Source organism: Vipera berus (genome assembly GCF_964194415.1).
Source record: "Vipera berus genome assembly, chromosome: 2".
In the NCBI taxonomy this organism is placed as follows: domain Eukaryota; kingdom Metazoa; phylum Chordata; class Lepidosauria; order Squamata; family Viperidae; genus Vipera; species Vipera berus.
This window is the reverse complement of record NC_138203.1, coordinates 180,615,510-180,635,773: the sequence shown is the minus strand read 5'-3', so window position 1 is coordinate 180,635,773 and position 20,264 is coordinate 180,615,510. Positions and strand designations below refer to the sequence as shown.

Genomic DNA, 20,264 nt, shown 5'->3' with positions numbered 1-20,264 from the left:
TTCTACTAGCTCTAAAACTATACATTTTAAATGAAATATCAACATAGGTCCAATTTCTTATTTCAGGTACACAAAGAAAATTGGCTGCAATAGTCACAAATAATTGAAAGGACTAAGTAAAAAGGACAACAGCATAATCAAATAACCTGATGGTAGAGCATGCATTGTTTCATTAATACTGTCAAACTTCAACAAGACAGTAACCAAGAAATGCAATATATTGCCTTTCCCAGACTGATATCCTCCAGATATCTGAGATTACAGCTCTTTTCAGAATGCCTAGAAGTCAAGGATTATCTGACAAGAACTAAGTTGAAAAGGGCACTATTAAACACAGTAGCTTTTTCTGATGCTGGATCTTGATTTCCCCTCACCAAATACCATTTGCATATAATCAGGGTTTCAAAGTACCTATGAATAAATTACTTTATCGTAGAATGTGTGCACGTATCTATACATACTCTGTCTATATACATATACACACAAGGACAATTCAAATTTACTTATACAAAATATATCAACGACCATCCAAGGCTTTGTCACGTGTGATAACTGACTCATCAAATTTAATCATGAGTGTGGTCCCTTTGTGCCAATGGGCTGTGACTTTAGCAGGGAATCCACTGCAAGTGAGCATGGCCTCCACAATGCCGGCGGTGAAGGAAGCACAGTTGAGGGTGCTGTTCTCCTTGGGAATGGAAATGTAAGTATTGATAAGAGGCTCTTTCTCAATGATGTAGTAGGTCTTGTCATCATCGTTGGCTTGCTCAAGCTTGTCAGCTTCCTTCCCAAAGAGAGCCTTCCAAACAGTCACCTTGATGAAGAGCAGAACGTTGATGACCTTGGTTTCCCGCTTACCATTTTTCTCTCGCATTACCAGCACATCCAGGATACGAGTTCCCACCTGCTGGCCTAGCTCAGAAAGTTTGTTCTGAAGCTCAGAAACAGAATAGACCCTGTTCTGGCAATACTGTACAATCTCGGAAAACAGCAGGGAAAAGGCACTGAGGCTTACATCTGTCTTGGGCCGGGTAAGCGAACGTTCAAGGATAGCAGACTTTCCACGGGTAAAACGTGCATCCATAGTGCTACTGAGGAGGGGGAAAAAAAACTTACTGAGGCAATAAATACATGGCTACAATATATATATATATATATATATATATATATATATATATATATATATATATATATATATATATATATATATATATATATATATATATATATATATATATATATGTCAAATGCTTGTTAACTATTTTTAGATTACCTTGCTAGGCCCCAAACATGGGACAAATCTTTATTTCCTGTGTCAGCCTAACCTGAAGGCCATCGACAGGCAGTAGTCACACCGGTGACAGCTCATATTTGTGTAAATTTTAAATTGCTAACAAAGAATTAAGGAAGACTGATATGCATTTCAAACTTATTAGTTTTCATCAGTCAGCCATACCCTTCTGAGAGTATAAAGGTAAAGGTTCCCCCGCACATGCGTGCTAGTCATTTCCGACTCTAGGGGCCGGTGCTCATCTCCGTTTCAAAGCCGAAGAGCCAGCGTTTGTCTGAGGACGTCTCCGTGGTCATGTGGCCGGCATGACTAGATGCCAAAGGCGCACGGAACGCTATTACCTTCCCACCGGAGTGGTCCCTATTTTTCTACTTGCATTTTTACGTGCTTTCGAACTGCTAGGTTGGCAGAAGCTGGGACGAGTAACAGGCGCTCACTCTGTTACGCGGCACTCGGGATTCGACCCGCCAAACTGCCGACCTTCTGATCGACAAGCTCAGCGTCCTAACCCACTGAGCCACCGCGTCCAAACAAAGAAACATGTGAGTGGGGGAGAGAAAAAGTAAAAACCTTTTCAGTGACTCAACAATGTCTACATGGAAATATCTTCCTCCACCTTTTGATGCTAGAGATCATACAAAATGATTAAAACTGATGGTTGGGAAACTGTCAACCTATTCACCAGACTGGAAAGCTAACACTGTATACCTGCATTACATAATGTTTAATATAGAGAATTTAGAGTGAAAGCCATTCATTTAAATGATGCGGCTTTTAGAGATAGATAGATAGAATATATATGCTGCTCAAAAAAATAAATAAAGGGAACACAAGATAAGACATCCTACTATTAAATACAGTACATTGTGTTGTTTAAGTGTTCCCTTTATTTTTTTGAGCAGTATATATAAGTAACATTCATACATTTGTTTGTTATGATTTTATATATATGATTATATTTTATATAAATGATGTGGTTATATTTATATTGTATATATAGGTAGTCCTCGACTTACAATCATTCATTTCGTGACTTTTGAAGTTTCAACACCAGCGAAAAAAGTGACTTATGACCGTTTTTCACACTTAAAATATTGCAGCATTCCCCAATCACATGAACAAAATTTGGGGTCATGTGATCACTATCTGTAACCTTCTAGGCAGCTTTCAACAGTCAAAGTCAGATTTACTTAACAATTGCATGATTCTCTTAACAACTGCAAACTGCAGTGCTTCACTTAACTGTGGAAAAAATGTTGCAAAATGGATCAAAACTCACTAAAACTAAAATTGAGCAACACTCATTTAACGACTGCCTTGCTTGGCAACAAAATTTGGGGATCAACTGTGATCATAAGTTGAAAACTAGTTTATTTTATATCTATATCTATATTATATATGTATAAAGGTAAAGGTTCCCCCGCACATGCGTGCTAGTCGTTTCCGACTCTAGGGGCCGGTGCTCATCTCCGTTTCAAAGCCGAAGAGCCAGCGTTTGTCTGAGGACGTCTCCGTGGTCATGTGGCCGGCATGACTAGACGCCAAAGGCGCACGGAACGCTGTTACCTTCCCACCGTAGTGGTCCCTATTTTTCTACTTGCATTTTTACATGCTTTCGAACTGCTAGGTTGGCAGAAGCTGGGACGAGTAACAGGCGCTCACTCTGTTACGCGGCACTTGGGATTTGACCTGCCAAACTGCCGATCCTTCTGATCGACAAGCTCAGCGTCCTAACCCACTGAGCCACCGCGTCCCTTGTATTACATATGTATATGCATAAGTATATAAAAATAACTATATTTAAATTATACACACACACACACACACACATATATATAATCCAAAAAAGCAGGCCTATGAATGTTAGTTACGATAAACATAAAACATTGTGATCCAGATGAAACTGAAAACAGTAACAGAACATTATAACTTTCATTACATTGTGTTGGCTTTTCTGAAGCTTTTAATTGGCCAAAGTGAAACAGTCCCCGTGACAGACCCAGACTGGATCCTTAAAATATTCTGGATGACAGTACGATTTAGATGCTTTTGCTATCAACTTCATAACTGTAAATCAGAAGCAAAACAATTTGGCTTACATAACTCCCCCATTTCAGAGAGAGTTTCCTTTAGACTACATGGTGGGAGGGGGGGAGAAAAACGTTCCCAAATTGTTTTGCTTTCTATGATGGACTTACAGATTTTTTTTTAATCCCATTTATATCCCGCCCTTCTCCAAAGACTCAGGGCGGCTTACAATCTAAGCACAAATCAATGTGCTTAGCAATAGCCTTCATTGTATGCATATGCCTGCTTATTAGGGCTTTCGCCCCCCCCCCCCAGTGCTAAAGCCCATGCTCCCCCAACCCCCGGCAACGTCACATAGCACAAAATTTGCTTGGGGGCAGCCCCGTCAGCTATATCCGATGTTGAAACTCAATGTAACATAAGGCAGGGAATACCTTCCTCATGCCAGACACCAACTGCCCCTAGAGCAGGGGTAGGCAACCTCGGCTCTTTTATGACTCATGGACTTCAACTCCCAGAATTCCTGAGCCAGCTTGGCTGGCTCAGGAATTCTGGGAGTTGAAGTCCAGGAGTCATAAAAGAGCCGAGGTTGCCTACCCCTGCCCTAGAGTGAAACCTCCCTCCAAATTAGAGAACTGGGGGCAACACGACCGTGACAGGACGGGGGGCGGGGGAGCATGGGCTACAATCGTTTCTCTTGCAAACCAAGCCTCCCCCACCCCCAATCGCCCCCTCCATCTCTCACCCAAAGAACGAGATGAACCCTCGACTGCAGCTCCTTTTCTCTTCCGGCAGCAGGAGGACCGGAAAGAACGAGCGCACAGCGGAAGCACCGGGAACCCGAAGGCGTCGCTATGGCAACGGGTCCGCGGCCGAGCCAGTTTCCCCGTAGCACTCCCCCGAACTAGCCTGCAAAAACAATGGGCGGCCACTAGATGGCAGAAAGAGATGTAGAACTGCCTGGAACGGGCGCCTAGCGCCTGTCCCAAACTCAAAGCAGCTGGGAGGCGAGCGGGAGGCTTGAGCGGTGTAAAATATCATTGTAGTTAAACGAGTGTAAACTACTTCGTTTCCCAACAACGGCTGCATGCTGCAAAATGTCAGGCTCGGCACATTACAATTTGTCATAACTGGAATGGCTGTTAGAGCAAACACTGGTGAGTTCAAAAGAGAGGTTTTATATACTTACCTTTAGGAAATAAATTCTGCTGTCTAGCAAAACTACAGTATTAGTTTTGCTTTGCGCACGTGGGAAATTCAAAACACCCCAAGAGTCACTTTTCCAATGGGAAACCATTTTATGAGAATATCTATGACTCTCAAGTTCAGATGTTTAGACGAATAACAGAATTGGAAGGGATCTTATAGAGGTCATCTAGTCCAACCCCCTGCTTAAGCAGGAGACCCTATACCAGGGGTAGGCAACCTCGGCTCTTTTATGACTCGTGGACTTCAACTCCCAGAATTCCTGAGCCAGCCATGCTGGCTCAGGAATTCTGGGAGTTGAAGTCCACGAGTCATAAAAGAGCCGAGGTTGCCTACCCCTGCCCTATACCATTGTACATTGTCCTCAAATATTTTGAAATCCTTTTTCATGTTTCCTAACTCTTTGGTTTCCTAATTTTTCCTTTCCCTTAACGACCTGACTTCCTTTGAAACAAGTCTACTTTATCTGGATTCACCATATTTTCCCCCATAAAGTTGCCATTTCCTTCCTTGTTAGCTGTCACTCAATGAAGGGACTGAATGAACAACTAAAAGCCCCAGCATGGAAGTGTTTGTGTTTGTTTGTGTGGTATCTAAATTACAGGAAGAACGTCTTGGAGTTTTGCAACACAAAAGCATTGTCATCCTCTCAAAATAAAATACTGATTGTCTTTGGGGAAGTATCTGGACCCTATTTTAGAAGAAATTTCTGGAGCCCTATCATACCAGAGCAGTAGAAAACATGGAAGACCAGATGAAAGGTAGGAAAAGGCTTCTACTAATAACTATGAAAGCTATATTTTTCTATGACAACCTGATCCTGTTTGGGGTATCAGATTAAGCTCTTCAATCAGGGTAGCAACTTTTAAATCTGAGACAGATCTCAGAGAAGAACATAATGATTATGGGAATCTCTGGGGGAACAGACTGCCTCAAAAGGCCAACCCACATGGAATTAAAATGTTTTAGTAACCTCTTCTTTTGCTTTGTCCACATGAAATTATTATATATCATCCCCAATTCAGACCTGAGGCAGCTCAAAATCATCTTTAAGTCTTCCAGTTTTTTAAAAAGTCTCTTTTCGTGATGTAATGAAAAACGGGTATGATCTGGCACATGTTACTGACCACATTTGCTTTTGTGGTCAAGGTTAGGGAACTGCTTACCTACCACTAACCACTTCAGGCTACTCTGAAGTTCTATAAACTTTTCAGACCTTATGTGGTTTCCTGAAAACACTCACAGATTGACATAAACCTGGACAGAGCAGTGGTTTGGTAGTTCTGTCACCAATGACTGCATTATAAGTTTTCTCTTCTTCTGCTGACGAGTTTCATATGGCTCATTGCAAAGTTAGCCAGATGTTCAGACTGGATTTGACATTTTTATCCACCTATTCAGTCCTTCCCAAGGACCTGAGATGTTTAATGGTGTTAGAGGAATCGTTGCAGAATGTAAGTTGTTCCAAGTAAAGCTGCCTTTTGCAATTGACTTATGGTGAATTTGTAAATGCCAGTATGTTCAAGTGGTGCTCCAATTGTTTTGGGGTTGCATCCAAGGTGCCTATTACTATTGGTACTGTCTTTGCTTTCTTTTGCCAAAGTTGTTGTATTTCCGTTTACAGGTTTTTGTATTTTGTTATCTTCTCCAGTTCTTTCTCTTCTATTCTTCTGTCTCCAGATACTACCATATCCACTATCCAGTCCTTTTCATCTTTCTTATCGACAATTGTTAAGTCTGACATGTTATGTGGCAGATGCCTGTATGTTTGAATTGTAAAGTCCTAGAGTACTTTAATTATTTTTATTATTATTTTATTTCTTCTGAGAACTTGCACAAGATCAGGGAAACATTTCTTGGGGCAGTATTGAGTACTAATAAAGGAGAATATTTGCAGCTCAGGATTGAAATGAGGGGTCCTCGGTGCTCCCTGAGCTTGGTTGTTTTCTTGCAGATGTTTTATTACCTAAACTAGGTAACATCATTAGTGCTAGTAACATCACTAGTGTCTGCACTTCCCATAGCTGTTTTATAGCACAACAGAGTTACTTATATTCCAGGCTGGATGGAAGACAACAAATGCCATCCCATCCCATTCTGGCTGTGGTAGCATCATGGGCCAAGGTGATAGTTGTGAATCTGAAACTCTTCACTTAGCATGAAACTGGATTCCTTCAACTTATAGCACTAGTCAGGAGCAGAACTAACTCATGATCATTTGCTCACTTCTGTTTCTCTTTGTGCTCCCGTCCATACCTTTGACGTTTTGCTCTTTCGCCCTTGATACCAACCAGATGTTCACCCCAACTCACGATACACCCTTCCTCCATGTATATACTCTGTCAGCTGGGCTACTAATCAGAACAATGGTGGTGCAATAAAGGAGGGGAAAGGGCCTATCTTAGGGTCAGGTTTTGTGAGAACCAGTTTGGCATAGTAGTTAAGGAACCAGGCTAGAAACCAGGAGATTGTAAGTTCCAACTCCTACCTCTCTTTCAGGCCCAGGAAATAGGCAATGGCAAAAGAGGTATTTCTGAAATCTTGGTAAGAAAACTTCAGAGATTTTTCCAGGTGGTCATTAGAAGTCATCACTGACTCAAAGTCCCCCTCCCCTTCTAAAAAATATAGTGCCAAAGGGCAGAGAATGTGGGAACAGAGGGGGTGGGGGGGCAAAGGATAAAGGCATCTGAATATCTGGGAAAACAGGAAAGGCCCAGGGACCCATAAAGCGAGAACAGTCCCTAGTCTGGACTGAGAATCAACCTGACCCTGTTACCTGTTATCAGTCCACTGCAAATGGAATCTTTAAAGTCAACTTCAGGGTTATCCAGGACTATGGTAGGTCTTTGCAGTGCATTATAAAGACCATCAGGGAAATCTTTGCATTTAGGAGGAACAAGATTGTGCTCAAAATACAGATTTTGTTTTAATGGTTATAGAATGCTATTGCATCCTACTCGTTAGAGCAGAATGGTGGCAGAGTAGAGGTGAGAGGCATGCTCAAGTTAGCGGCAGGTTTGGTGTGAGTTAAGGAACCAGGCTGGAAAGCAGGAGACTATAAGTTTTACTTCTGCCTTGGGCACAATGATATTTCTTCCTTCTCTGAGTTGGGCTGAAAAAGTGGGTCTCCCAGCTAGTTTTTCATGCATAAGGCAGGAACTACAATTCACAGTCTCCTGGTTTCTAGGCCAACACCTTAACCTTTTACACCAAACTACGCCAAGCTTTTCCTATATAGCAACTTATGCAGTCATGAGGGTTAAAAAAAAAGAAGAGCAGAACTTAACAGTGTTTCTTTTTCTAGTCTTTGGAAGCAATCTTGACCATTCTGAAAGAAATTATCAGAACGTTGTACCTCCAAACAGAACAAGAGCAATGAAATCAAAGTCAGGTATGAAATTCTTAAAAACACAAAAGCATCTAGGGATGTAAATTTAAAATCATGGGGGATTTTTCTAGTTTGGGGAAAATTAAAAAGTCCCAATGTGGAGGGAAGATATTTATGATTTCAATGACCCCCCTCCACCGACATGCTCTATTCATGCCTATTTAAATAATTGCTACATTGTTAACAGTGCTACAGAGGAATGAGATGGTGATTTTATGAATATTTGATTGTGAAATTGTTGGCAGTCTTCTAGTTTTTTTATTTATTTTATCTCGAAGCATTTTAGGGTCTAGGTGGCTCCGTTGAATTGGTATAGTATCTTCAATAAATTATAAACCAGAACTCCTGGCTGTCTTTTTAAACCTCTCTGTCCTCAGGTTTAAAAAGTATAAAAGTTTATGACATATGGCCAAGGTAGAATTATTTTGACCCATCTTTCCCTTCATATCCCACAATGTCCCCTTCTCGGGGATGGGAGGGAGATAATTTACTCAAGCATGGGCCCTTTTCAGTATTCTGACTTTTGTACATATGCCTCCTTCTGCTTATATACATGTGCTCTGCTTTCTTCAACCAGCCATCGAACGATATAGTAATCCGTTTGCTTTCTATTGGTTATTTACAGGGGCATCTTCATTTGTGCATATTGTCAGTCAGACGGGTTGCATCTCTTCGAGAGCCTCTAAGATCATCCTTTACATCTTGGTGTGTGTATCCCTGTTGATAGCAACAGCTGCTTTTCTGCTGGCCTTTTTGAAATGTACGTCCAACATTTCAATCACATCCTTGTCTGATGTGGCTACTCATGTTTAGTTGTCATTATCAAACCATTGCTATGAGAGAACTCATTTACGGGCAATAAGAAATAAATTAATTCAGCTATAACGAAATAGTTTCCCACAAAACAAGAGTTTCACTATACTACTTTCGTTTCCTTCTAATCAACCAACTTTGTAGGTGACTCATGCTCTTGCATTTCTCTTGTATGGTTCATTCAGTCACCTAAATGCAGAGACAGAGGAGAATTATGTGCAGAAGCAGAAAGTGATGATCCCCTATTGAGAAAATCTTTGACCCTGCAGAAATGGAGTATGTCTCCAGAAATATGCATGCTTCGGCTATCCAGAGATTGGGGAAATTGCACCATTTTAAAGCTGTAATAAGTAGAGGGGTTGGAGGAAAGTCATAGAAACGTAGAAAATTAACGGCAGAAAAAGACCTCGTAGTCCATCGAGTTTACCCTTTGAGGTTCTTTTGTTATTTTCTTTTTAATTAATTTTAGTTAGTACTATTTTTATAAGGCTTAGGAAAAGGATAGCAGGTGTGTTTTTTTATTTGTACCATATTGGAATAGTAATTTGGAAGTATAGAATCCTTGCAACACCCTCTTACTTACCATATTGCATGGTTCTGTGCCCTGCAGTTATCCCTCAGTGTCCAAAAGGCTGGCTGAAGTTCCAGACAAATTGCTACTACTTCTCTGCTGATCAGCAACCTTGGGAGAAGGCAATGAGTAACTGCCAAAGCCTCAACGCTCACCTGGTAGTGACTGATGATAAAAATGACACAGATAAGCAGGTGAGCCATTCCTTATGAGACAGGTTATCTTGCCCTCTTAACGTTTCTCCTGCTACCATTCCTCACCCAGCCCTATTCTTAGGTAAGGCACAATACAAACATTTGCAACTGAGTGTGATTCAGATTTTCTTCTGCCATCTGTTTCCTAAAGATTAAGTATGTGTGAAAGAAATCTTAACATTTTAAGAGGAGAGTATATCTCCTGAACATTCTCCGTTTTATTAAAGATTTGAAACTTTCACAAAAAGAAGCCTCTCTCTCTCTCTCTCTCTCTCTCTCTCTCTCTCTCTCTCTCTCTTTTTAATAAACAACACAAGCACTTTTAGCTAGCTGACATGTACACAGGCTTAAGAGAGATTCCAGAATTGAAGCTGCATTATTCCAATGCATATTTAAAAATATATACTGGCATAACATTTACTCATCTGACTGTTATTCTGAATTTATCCTCTGAACCTTCTGTTCTAGCTTGCGGCTAAATGGTGGTGTCCTGATTTATAGTGTGAGAAGGATAAGAATTAGTGCAGAGTTTCCTCTCTCTTCCTTTGCACTAACACTTCTTCCTCCCCCTGCCATTACTGCTCTTCAGCTGCTGTTCAGGGTGACCTACGTTTTTAAGCCAAGTATTGTCTTAGAGAAGGGACGTGGTGGCTCAGTGGGTTAGGACGCTGAGCTTGTCGATCAGAAGGTCGGCAATATGGCGGGTCGAATCCCGAGTGCCGCGTAACAGAGTGAGCGCCTGTTACTTGTCCCAGCTTCTGCCAACCTAGCAGTTCGAAAGCATGTAAAAAATGCAAGTAGAAAAATAGGGACCACTACGGTGTGAAGGTAACAGCGTTCCGTGCGCCTTTGATGTCTAGTCATGCCAGCCACATGACCATGGAGATGTCCTCAGACAAGCGCTGGCTCTTCGGCTTTGAAACGGAGAAGAGCACTGGCCCCTAGAGTTGGAAATGACTAGCACACACGTGCGGGGGAACCTTTACCTTGTTTATTGACTTGGAGACCTAGTGGGTACAGAGGAGAGTCCACTGTGAAATAACGCAGACTCCCCACTGCCTCAAGCAGAATGTCCCTGGAATATAATGCCAGGGACCAGACGATTCATTGCATCTGCCCACACAATCACAAAATGGCCAATAGATGCCACACTGATTCCATCCCCAAGGAGTTACTTGACTGTGACACTGAACTGAACGTGAGTTACCTCATTGTAAAACTCCCAAGCCTGTGGCCAATTTAAGGAGGGGGGGGGAGTTGCTTTAACATCAAAACAGATAAGGGCAACTTCAAAGTGCCTCAGATATGAGTTGAGGATGAAATGAAAACAACATCAGGAGGACAAAGAATTTTGCCACAGCATGTTTGAAGTATACTTGAGCGCAACTGGGAAAAGCTAATTGACCCCATTGTTAATCCCAATCTGTCCTCAGAGTTATCTGTTGAAGCTTGCTGCTGGATGGCATTCTGGAAATCTCTGAATTTTCCTTTCAGTATAAATAATTGAGATTCATTAATTCACATCTCTGTGTTTTGTATTTTTAAAGAATTTTCAAATAGAGCTTTTTTTTCTATTATCTTGGATTGATTTGAGAGAAGTGAAATTCAGTAAACGTAAATCTGCTGCAATCCTAGTTTGGGTGAATGCCACCAGTACCCTTAAGTCCTGATTCAGTGAATTGGATCTCAGTCATAGCTCTGGACATTAATATAATCCTTTTTTGCTTTAATTTTTCCCCAGGAATTTCTGGACCATCTAAAAAATTCTAGCTATTGGATTGGCCTCAGGAGGCACCCTAAAGACAAGTGGATGTGGATAAATGGCAAACCCTTTCCAGAGGCGTAAGTAAAACTTAACTGATGATGGCTCTTCCTCTGACTGTTCCTTTCTCGATAAGTCTTTTAGGAGAGAAAAAGAGAGAAGGAACCTCTAGGAAAAGTAGCCACAGATGAATGGAATTGAAATAGATTTTTCAAAACATTTTAAAGGTATTTTTGATTATGGTGACACCTTTACATCATGAGTAGAGTAGATCAAAACCTCTTGCTTGTAGGGACAAACTATCACTTGCCATGTTCATTTAAGCTGCTCAAAAGAAAGGAGACCGCTTCGTGGAGACCCACCCATGGAGGAGTCTATTATAGGCTGCTTTTCAAGGTTTCCCTCTTCTTCCATTATAGAAAGTCTGGAGAGGAGAGGGAAAATCATAGCTTGTGAGCGACACTGAGGAGGAAATGTGTATCTCTTGGTGGCATCTCTTCCGTAAAAGTCAAGTCCTGGATTGCCACCAAGAAAAGTTAACAACCATATTTACCTAACCATTGGGTAAAATCCTTAATGGAAGAATACCCTAATTCATCTAACACGAGGACCTGCCTATTGGTAGGTTCACCCAGGCATAAAGCTGAGTGAGGAAAGGATGATGGGCAGTCTTGCTTTTTATTCATGGCTGCCTTTCCAGGTTGAGTGGTGGGTGGTACACTGGGAAGAAGGTGCCAGGGGGAAAACCTGGCAAATAGCCAGCTAGATATTACAGTCAGAACAAAGATCTACAAAGATCAGACACATTTTTCATTTTATTCCAAATCTCATACGTTATTTTTTTTAACTGCCTTCAAGCACAGGTGCATAGTTAACCTGTCCACAGTGGATTGACTGCTAAGTGTTGTTGGAGTTTTTGCTATTGCTATCCATATTAGAAAAAAAATGGCTTGAGTGTTGAATTATAGCTTCTTTACCCTTTTCCCAGATGCTATAGGTTTTTTTATTTTAGTACATGTTTTTAGTATTTTTAATACCCAGAGTCAACATGCATGAGATGGGCAGCCATGTCAATCCACTGAATAAAGAAACATAGTTTGGTTCCTCTCAAAATCTTTACTTAATTCTTGTTCCTGCCTGGAGAGATTGGTGAGGGAGCAAAATGGATGAGATATATAACAAATAAAACCATTATATACACTGAGATACTGATCAAAGGGGAAGCAGTGGCTCAGTGAGTTAGGACGCTGAGCTTGTTGATCAGATGGTCAGCGGTTTGGCGGGTCAAATCCTAAGTGCCGCAAAACAGAGTGAGCGCCTGTTACTCGTCCCAGCTTCTGCCAACCTAGCAGTTCGAAAGCACGTAAAAATGCAAGTAGAAAAATAGGGACCACTATAGTGGGAAGGTAACAGCGTTCCGTGCGCCTTTGGTGTCTAGTCATGTCGGCCACATGACCACGATGTCCTCGGACAAGCGCTGGCTCTTCGGCTTTGAAACAGAGATGAGCACCGGCCCCTAGAGTCAGAAACGACTAGCACGCATGTGCGGGGGAACCTTTACCTTTACCTTACTGATCAAATAGTGATATTCAAGCATCGTACAAACTTATCACCTTAATTTTGGTTCCAATAGATTGTAAGAAAAAGCTATATCCTAGCAGTGCTAAAGAACCTCAGGTTGAAAGTCATCCTGAATTTATTTATTCTTAACTGACACTGTAGGAAAGATCTTCCTTTTCTAATAATAAATGCTTGGCATTTTTTCTTAACAGGACTCAATCTATTGAAAATAATAAAAAAGAAGACTGTATGTATAATCTCTGGAAAGATTCTAAAAGTAGGAAAAAGAAAACTGCTTGTACAGAATATTTTCCTTATATCTGTGAAAAAGAACAAACATAAAACTGCAATTTTACAAAGTTTACATTTTTGTTTTGAAAAAATCATGTACTTCATTATTTGATAGTTTCTACCTAATTTCTTATGGAGTTACAATTTTTCAAATGCTGCAGTAATCAGAATAAGACATTCCAAATAGGAGATGCTGCTGCCTAACAAACACAATTTGTCTTTTCTTGTGTTTTTTTTTTTTATTTTATTGAAACAAGGTAAGGATAAAATAGATTGTAAGGTGGAGAATATTTTAAAAATGTTTTAAGGAGTGTTGTAACTTTAAGCAAGAAGAAGCATCCATATTCAATCATTCTAACTTGAAAAACACTTGTATAGATAAAGCTAACATGTGACATAAAATATTAATGTAGCCAACAAGCAGTTTTTAATAAATCTATCCGGAACTCTAGAGGTTTTCAATGGTTGTTTTTTCTTTTGCTCTTGTATTAATTTTTTAGCAACTGGTTAGTGACCACTATAAGGTTATTTTGTTATGAATTTTTCATCAAATAACTTTTCTCAAAGCTATCTGCACATTTATGAATAGATTTAATAGCTTTACACTTGCTTGAAACATCACACTTGTGACATATTTTATAGACCAAACAACTATGCATAGTGTTCTTGTATGCAGAGAATTGGGAACATGTCCTAGAATAGGAGAGCAAGTTCCTATAGTTCCATTGTTCTGGCAGAAATATTTGTCCCCTTGATAGCATTCCTGACGGCATGCTATTGCAATTGCTTCACTGCTGTTCAATTCAGAATATTGTTCCAATAATATTTTGCCAAAGTAGGTTGAGAATAACACAACAGCATAGTAATGCTGAGCTTGTCGATCAGAAGGTCGGCAGTTTGGCGGGTTGAATCCCGAGTGCCGCATAACAGAGTGAGCGCCTGTTACTCGTCCCAGCTTCTGCCCACCTAGCAGTTCGAAAGCACGTAAAAATGCAAGTAGAAAAATAGGGACCACTATGGTGGGAAGGTAACAGCGTTCCGTGTGCCTTTGGCGTCTAGTCATGCCGGCCACATGACCACGGAGACGTCCTCGGACAAGCGCTGGCTCTTCGGCTTTGAAACGGAGATGAGCACCGGCCCCTAGAGTCGGAAACGACTAGCACGCATGTGCGGGGGAACCTTTACCTTTACCTTTATAGTAAATATGGGATATTTTGTCCATGCTCCTGGGAAAGAATTCCTACAAATACTGAATCATGTGAAGTTAAACCTGAAGTTTCATTCTCAGAACTACCTATATTCCTATAATGAACTGATAATGATGGGGAAATGCAAGGAATTGCTAGGAATTTAGAAATAGAAGCTACTATATTTGAAAGCCACATTTCAGCTCTTGAATGTGTTGCCAATGGAAGTAATCTTTTGGAAGATGAGAGTTATCCTATAATTTTATGCCATCAGTCCTGGAGTATATCTATTCTTTCCCACAACACTTCCAGGCTATCTGCTTTAATTTACACCAATTTCATAAACCTATCAATCCTGTTAGATCTAGCAGTTCTTAGTACAATCTGCAATCACTTGTAATCAGTTGTTCAGCAACAGAAGTTTTCTTGAAACTAGCACTCGAAGACTGCTAGAAGAGCATAACTATATAAAATATGTATCATGCAATAGGAAATGGACTTCAGTTGAATGCTGGGGGTGGGGGGAATCAACCTTAGACCCCCAACAGTCTCCCAGTTCTAGGATAAGACTTTAATCGCAGTGCAGACCAGGATAGCAATGGATTTCCCCCGTGGCTTCATGTAAATGTTGAAAAATGGTGGCAGATAATTGAGTGATATTATTTATGATAAAAGACACAGCCACAGACCAATCTGGTTCCTCACAATCCTCAGCTAAAACTGCCCAAAAAGCAGAACCACTGAATGTGGGAATTCTTGAAGGGGGAAAAAAAGGATGGTTTTGGACATTTCAGTCTTATCTCTCAATTAAAGTATCAGTCCATCCTTTAGGGATTCTGTGAGAAAAATGGTAAAACAGCTCACAGACACCCTGTTTTCATGTGCTCACTAATAAGTAAGGGTTGGAATCTCTTCATCTAATTTCCGAGATCCTGTAAATTAACCCATTTTCCTGGCATTACATCTGATTAATGAGTTTTTGGTAAATTTTGCTTCCTTGGCCATGTATTGCTTGTAGGGCTTGACACAATGTGAACCGGTACCTCCAATCCTCACAGATGATTCAGGAGATACTATGGGGGCCTAAAACAACCAGGGCGAGCATATTCTTATTCAGGTCCAGGCAAAAGTCAACTGCTTAGCAATCAGTGCTATCTCTCTTCCGTGCCCAGGGTTGAATCTTGGCTGGTATAGATAATCTGCTTTTTCCTGGTCATTCTATAACTGGTTCCCACCTCCAATGCCTCCATAGACCCCTGTAAAAAGGGAAAGTTATAGAGGGTGAGATACCGGTAGTTTGTTTGTTTGTTTGTTTAATTCGATTTATATACCGCCCTTTTCCCAAAGGACTCAGGGCGGTATATAAATTAGTACAGCTGTATCCAAAGAGGATCTCTTGAGGCAAGATTATAATATATTCTTTTATAAGGCTGCCAGGACCTCCTACAACTGGAGGAAGGCGCACACAACTTCCTTGATTCAGCTTGTCACATTCTCCAGCCATACTTGAGTCAGGAAAGGCAGGTGTCTAGCCAATAAATCACTGAAGACATATCAGAAGTCTATCCACTGGAGTCTGTGGACCAAAAGGAGTAAAACTACTACATAAACGTGGCATAGACTTTTATGTTTCCTAGGTTGTATACTTTCCTAAAACATTTGTTGCAAACACTGTAAATTATTTTTTTATCTCTTTCTCCCTATCCTGCGTAGTATTAAAGCGATGGATTTCATGAGGATCTTCTGGAATCCTGTCTATCATGTCACTCGGACAAGTGGCTTCTTCTTTGCTAAGGCAGGATTGTAGATCAAGGATTCTTTACATGCCTAAAATCCTTCAATTCAAACCCAGACCACTCCAGTTAAGAGGTGGAAGTCACCCCTGATCAGTGGCGTAGCGTGGGGGGTGCAGGGGGGGGCGGCCGCACCGGGCGCAACATCTGGGGGGGGCGCGCTCGCACTCGCAGCTCTCTGCCCCTGCCTGGCTCACTCACTCTCTCTCACTGCAGTGCTGGCTGTGCGAATCCGATCCGAGCCGCCGGGTCGCCGCCCACTGTGGAGGGGGGGTGCCAGGCGTGCGGTGCGGAGAGAGAGCGAGGGACTATCTGGGGGAGGGACAGTGCAGCGGCCGGGTGCTTGCCCCGGGTGCTGACAACCCACGCTACGCCACTGCCCCTGATACAGGAACAGATCCTTGCTTGAGGGCCTGGAGGGCTACTGCAGGTCCAAGCAGAGTGCTTTGAATATGGGGTTAAAGGCCCATTGTTTGCTATATACAGATTCCTGATTTCCTCCACTTTATGAACATTTGCTTATTTAACTCTATTTATAATCTGCCCCAGTTCCAAAGGATTATTTTTTGGTCAGTTTGGTGTAGTGGAGAAGGTGCTGGCCTAAAACCTGATAGGCTATGAGCTCCTGTGGCATGAAAGCTGGTTGGGTGAACCTAGGGCCAGTCTTCTCTCTCAGTCCGTCCCACCCCAGAGGCTTACTATGGGAAGAATAGGAGGAAAAAGGAGTATTAGATATATTCACTGCCTTGAGTTACTTATAAAGTAAGGAAGGAAGGATTTAAAACAATAAAATTCTGCATAATAATTGGAAAAACAAAACAAATGAAAGGAAAAAAATCCAATTCCAAACTCTCGGTTAATCATCTGGAGTCAGTAAAATAAAACAGGTCACATAGTTTTCGAAATAACAACAAAATGGGAACTGCAGATACTCACTGTCTATCCCCTTGGCAACCAATATAAATGTTATTCTACATTGATAAAGAGTGATCTTGCCACTGCCTTTTGTGCCAGCTGCAGTTTCTGGGTTATCTTTTAATACAGCTTCACATGAAATAAATTGTAGTACACCACTAGAACATTTTGCTCTATTACAATGTTGAAAATTCAGGACGTTTCACAAGCAGAATTCCAAATACCAGGCTCAGCTAGCTTGAGAGTGTCTAGCTAGCAGGAACATGGGCTTCAACAATATCAAAATGGCAGGCATGAGCAGGTGACCAAAGCCCATTCTTTTTCATCTGCATGCATTTCATGTGATTCATTTAAAAAGGGTGGGGCTTCAATAACTGCAGTTGCACCTGCCATTTGATGTCATTGAGTCCTCTCCTGCTCTTCAGACGTGTTGGATTAAATTTTACTACCACCAAGCATGGCCAAATCCTCCATATGCTGAGGGTGCTGGGTTAGGGAAGGCTGATACCACCCTTATTTTCTTTATATTTTTAAAAGCAAATGCTGCAAAAGTAACCTATGATCTTCTTATGAAACCAACTTCCTGATCTTCTAGATCTTTTGGAACTTCAGCTCATAAAATTCCCCGTTACAATGACTAAAGACTGTATTTTTTAAGCATTCAAGGAGTTGAAATTCCTTCCATCATACTTAGTGAGCACTAGAGAGGCTATCCTTCCTTCCTTCCTTCCTTCCTTCCTTCCTTCCTTCCTTCCTTCCTTCCTTCCTTCCTTCCTTCCTTCCTTCCTTCCTTCCTTCCTTCCTTCTTTCTTTCTTTCTTTCTTTCTTTCTTTCTTTCTTTCTTTCTTTCTTTCTTTCTTTCTTTCTTTCTTTCCATCCATCCACAGTGAACAGTGTTGATCTATTTTAGCTATCCACTATCTAGAACAGGGACCAATCCCCGATCCATGGACCGGTACCGGGCCATGACATGCCAGCAACCGGTCCGCACAAACAAGCAAAGCCCCATCTGTAAGGATGAGGCAGCACACAAAACCACACACTTTCCGGTCCGTGGAAAAGCCTTTCTCCACAGAACCGGTCCCTGGTGCCCAAAGGTTTGGGGACTGCTGAGCTAGAACATGTCCCAAAGGTGCTTTTCTAAAAAGCAATTGGACTTTCTTGGGTTTTTTTTCCCTTGAAAACATTTTGCTTCTTATCCAAGAAGCTTCTTTATTAGAAACAAAATGTTTTCCAGGAAAAGAAAAACAAAGTCCAGTTGCCTTTTGAAAAGAATCTTTGGGACAACCATGACACGGACAATTGAGAATCTCCATAAATATCTAGAACGTGATTAAATAGTAGCAGTGGAAAATCAGAATCTTACCAAAGGATCAGGTCAAACAGACATATTTGTGAAGAATAAAATTTGATGGGATGATCTTGCCAGATTGCAATGAGGGCAGAAAATATATATGTGCAGGGAGATAACCTGTAATAGTTATCCACATCAAAGTACACTATTAAACTAAGATGTTCTATATACAGTACTTGAGAAATGATACACGAGTTAGACCAGCTGATAAAGACCTCAGCAACTACAAGCTAGTGATAAAAAAAGTCAGTTTACTCTAGTGCAGGGGTAGGCAACCTTGGCTCTTTTATGACTCGTGGACTTCAATTCCCAGAATTCCTGAGCCAGCATTCTGGGAGTTGAAATCCACGAGTCATAAAAGAGCCAAAGTTGCCTACCCCTGGTCTAGTGATTAAGGCACCAGGCTAGAAAGTGGGAAACTGTGATTCCAGTCCTACCTTAGCCATGAAAGCCAGCTGGGGTAATTTGGGCCAGTCACTGTCTCTCGAGCCAACTCACCACACAGAGTTGTTCTTGTGGGGAAAATAGGAAGAGGAGAGTGTATTGGTTATGTTTGCCACTTTAAAATAACAAAAGGCGGGAAATAAATAAAAATAAAATAAAAGCCTTTAAGTATCAGTCATCCACTATTTCCTAAGTGTGAATGACTTTCTGTTTAGCAGCCCAAATGAGTTGCAATTATGCAGCTTAGAACTGGTAGACTGGTGGTTACACACTTAGTGAACATCTACCCACTAGTAGTAGTTCACATGATAAAGGCAACTGATGCCTTGCTGTTCTATGGCCCTCTGCTCAGTGGTAGGTTTCACAGAGCAGTTATTCTGCAATAGGAACACTTGTATCAGAATTGTATCCATTCACATACAGATGTGTGCATGTACAGCTAGTCCTGGACTTCCAACCACAACTGAGTTCAAAATTTCCATTGCAAAGCAAGACAGTTGTTAAATGAGTTTTGCCCCATTTTACAACCTTTCTTGCCACAGTTGTGAATCACTGCAGTTGTCAGTAACATGTTGTTAAGCAAATCTGCCTCCCCCCCACCACTGACTTTGCTTGTCGGAAGCCAGCTGGGAAGGTTACAAATGGTGATCACATGACCCCGGGACAGTGCAATTATCATAAATTCATGCCGGTTGCCAAATTGGCCTGTAAATTTTGACCACATGACCACGGGGATGCTGCAATAGTTGTAAGTGTGAAAAACGGTCATAAGTCACATTTTTCAGTGCTGTTGTAACTTTGAATGGTCACTGAACAAATGGTTGTAAGTTAAGGACCATCTGCAAAAGTAGCAGTAGTTTTATTTCTTATGTGCTTATAACCAAGAGCAGAATAAAATAAAAATTGGAACAATACTGCAACTATAATACTATCAAAATATATAATCAGGAGCTTTTCAGCTAAAAGTTCTATAACGTGAAATAATAATCTCTATGTACTAAAAATGACATAAGAATGCAGTTATGTAGGTATAGACTCACAGATAAAATGCATTTGTAGCCCCTTTTTTAGTACCTCTAAGTCAGGGGTGTCAAACTCAATTTCATTGAGGGCCGTTTCAGCATTGCAGTTGCCCTCAGGGGGCCGGGTGGGCATGGCCAGGGTGGGCGTGGCCTACAGGGTGGGTGTGGCTAGAGTGCGTATGGCCTACTGGGTGGGTGTGGCCAGCTCTACATCGTTCACATCAAGGGTGCCTATGGGGGCCTGGGCAGGAGTGGGACAGATCTGAGGGTCTCTGGCAGAAGGAGGGTCTCTGGGCCAGGGCCAAGGCAGTGGGGGCCGTTCCCTCACTGTTTCCAGGATGGCTTCACGGGCCGCATGAAACCACTTCACGGGCCGCATCCAGCCCCCGGGCCTTGTGTTTGACATGTCTGCTCTAAGTATAACTAAAGTGTTTTTTGTTCTGGC

The 20,264-nt window shown here is 41.5% G+C and overlaps 2 protein-coding genes across 5 annotated transcripts; one reads left to right on the top strand and one right to left on the bottom strand.

The window, feature by feature from the left end:
• Nucleotides 1–408: 408 nt before the first annotated feature.
• TRAPPC5 (trafficking protein particle complex subunit 5) lies at nt 409–9,341 on the bottom strand. The gene is made up of 3 exons (XM_081316724.1): nt 9,310–9,341; nt 4,065–4,228; nt 409–1,091 (listed from the first exon to the last, which is right to left on the bottom strand). The coding sequence occupies exon 3, from the start codon at nt 1,082–1,084 to the stop codon at nt 518–520; it is 567 nt and encodes a 188-aa protein (XP_081172850.1). The 5' UTR covers nt 1,085–1,091; nt 4,065–4,228; nt 9,310–9,341; the 3' UTR covers nt 409–517.
• Nucleotides 5,253–13,680, top strand: LOC308661653 (C-type lectin domain family 4 member E-like). 4 transcript variants are annotated; one of them, XM_081316721.1, is made up of 6 exons: nt 5,253–5,286; nt 7,830–7,916; nt 8,539–8,673; nt 9,337–9,491; nt 11,233–11,333; nt 13,026–13,680. In XM_081316721.1, the coding sequence occupies exons 1-6, from the start codon at nt 5,268–5,270 to the stop codon at nt 13,153–13,155; spliced, it is 627 nt and encodes a 208-aa protein (XP_081172847.1). In that variant the 5' UTR covers nt 5,253–5,267; the 3' UTR covers nt 13,156–13,680. The 4 variants fall into 4 exon arrangements, with proteins under 4 accessions (XP_081172847.1, XP_081172849.1, XP_081172846.1 ...); XM_081316720.1 differs by lacking the exon at nt 5,253–5,286 and adding an exon at nt 5,902–5,979; XM_081316723.1 differs by lacking the exon at nt 8,539–8,673 and having other exon boundaries at nt 5,260–5,286.
• Nucleotides 13,681–20,264: the final 6,584 nt, after the last annotated feature.

Excerpts from the sequence above, each read along its gene's own strand:
- TRAPPC5 (XM_081316724.1), bottom strand. The coding sequence starts at position 1,084 with ATGGATGCACGTTTTACCCGTGGAAAGTCTGCTATCCTTGAACGTTCG.
- LOC308661653 (XM_081316720.1), top strand. The coding sequence starts at position 5,946 with ATGTTTAATGGTGTTAGAGGAATCGTTGCAGAAT. Across the intron at positions 8,674-9,336 it reads TCTGCTGGCCTTTTTGAAAT|TTATCCCTCAGTGTCCAAAA; the intron begins GTACGTCCAACA and ends TGTGCCCTGCAG. Across the intron at positions 11,334-13,025 it reads GGCAAACCCTTTCCAGAGGC|GACTCAATCTATTGAAAATA; the intron begins GTAAGTAAAACT and ends TTTTCTTAACAG.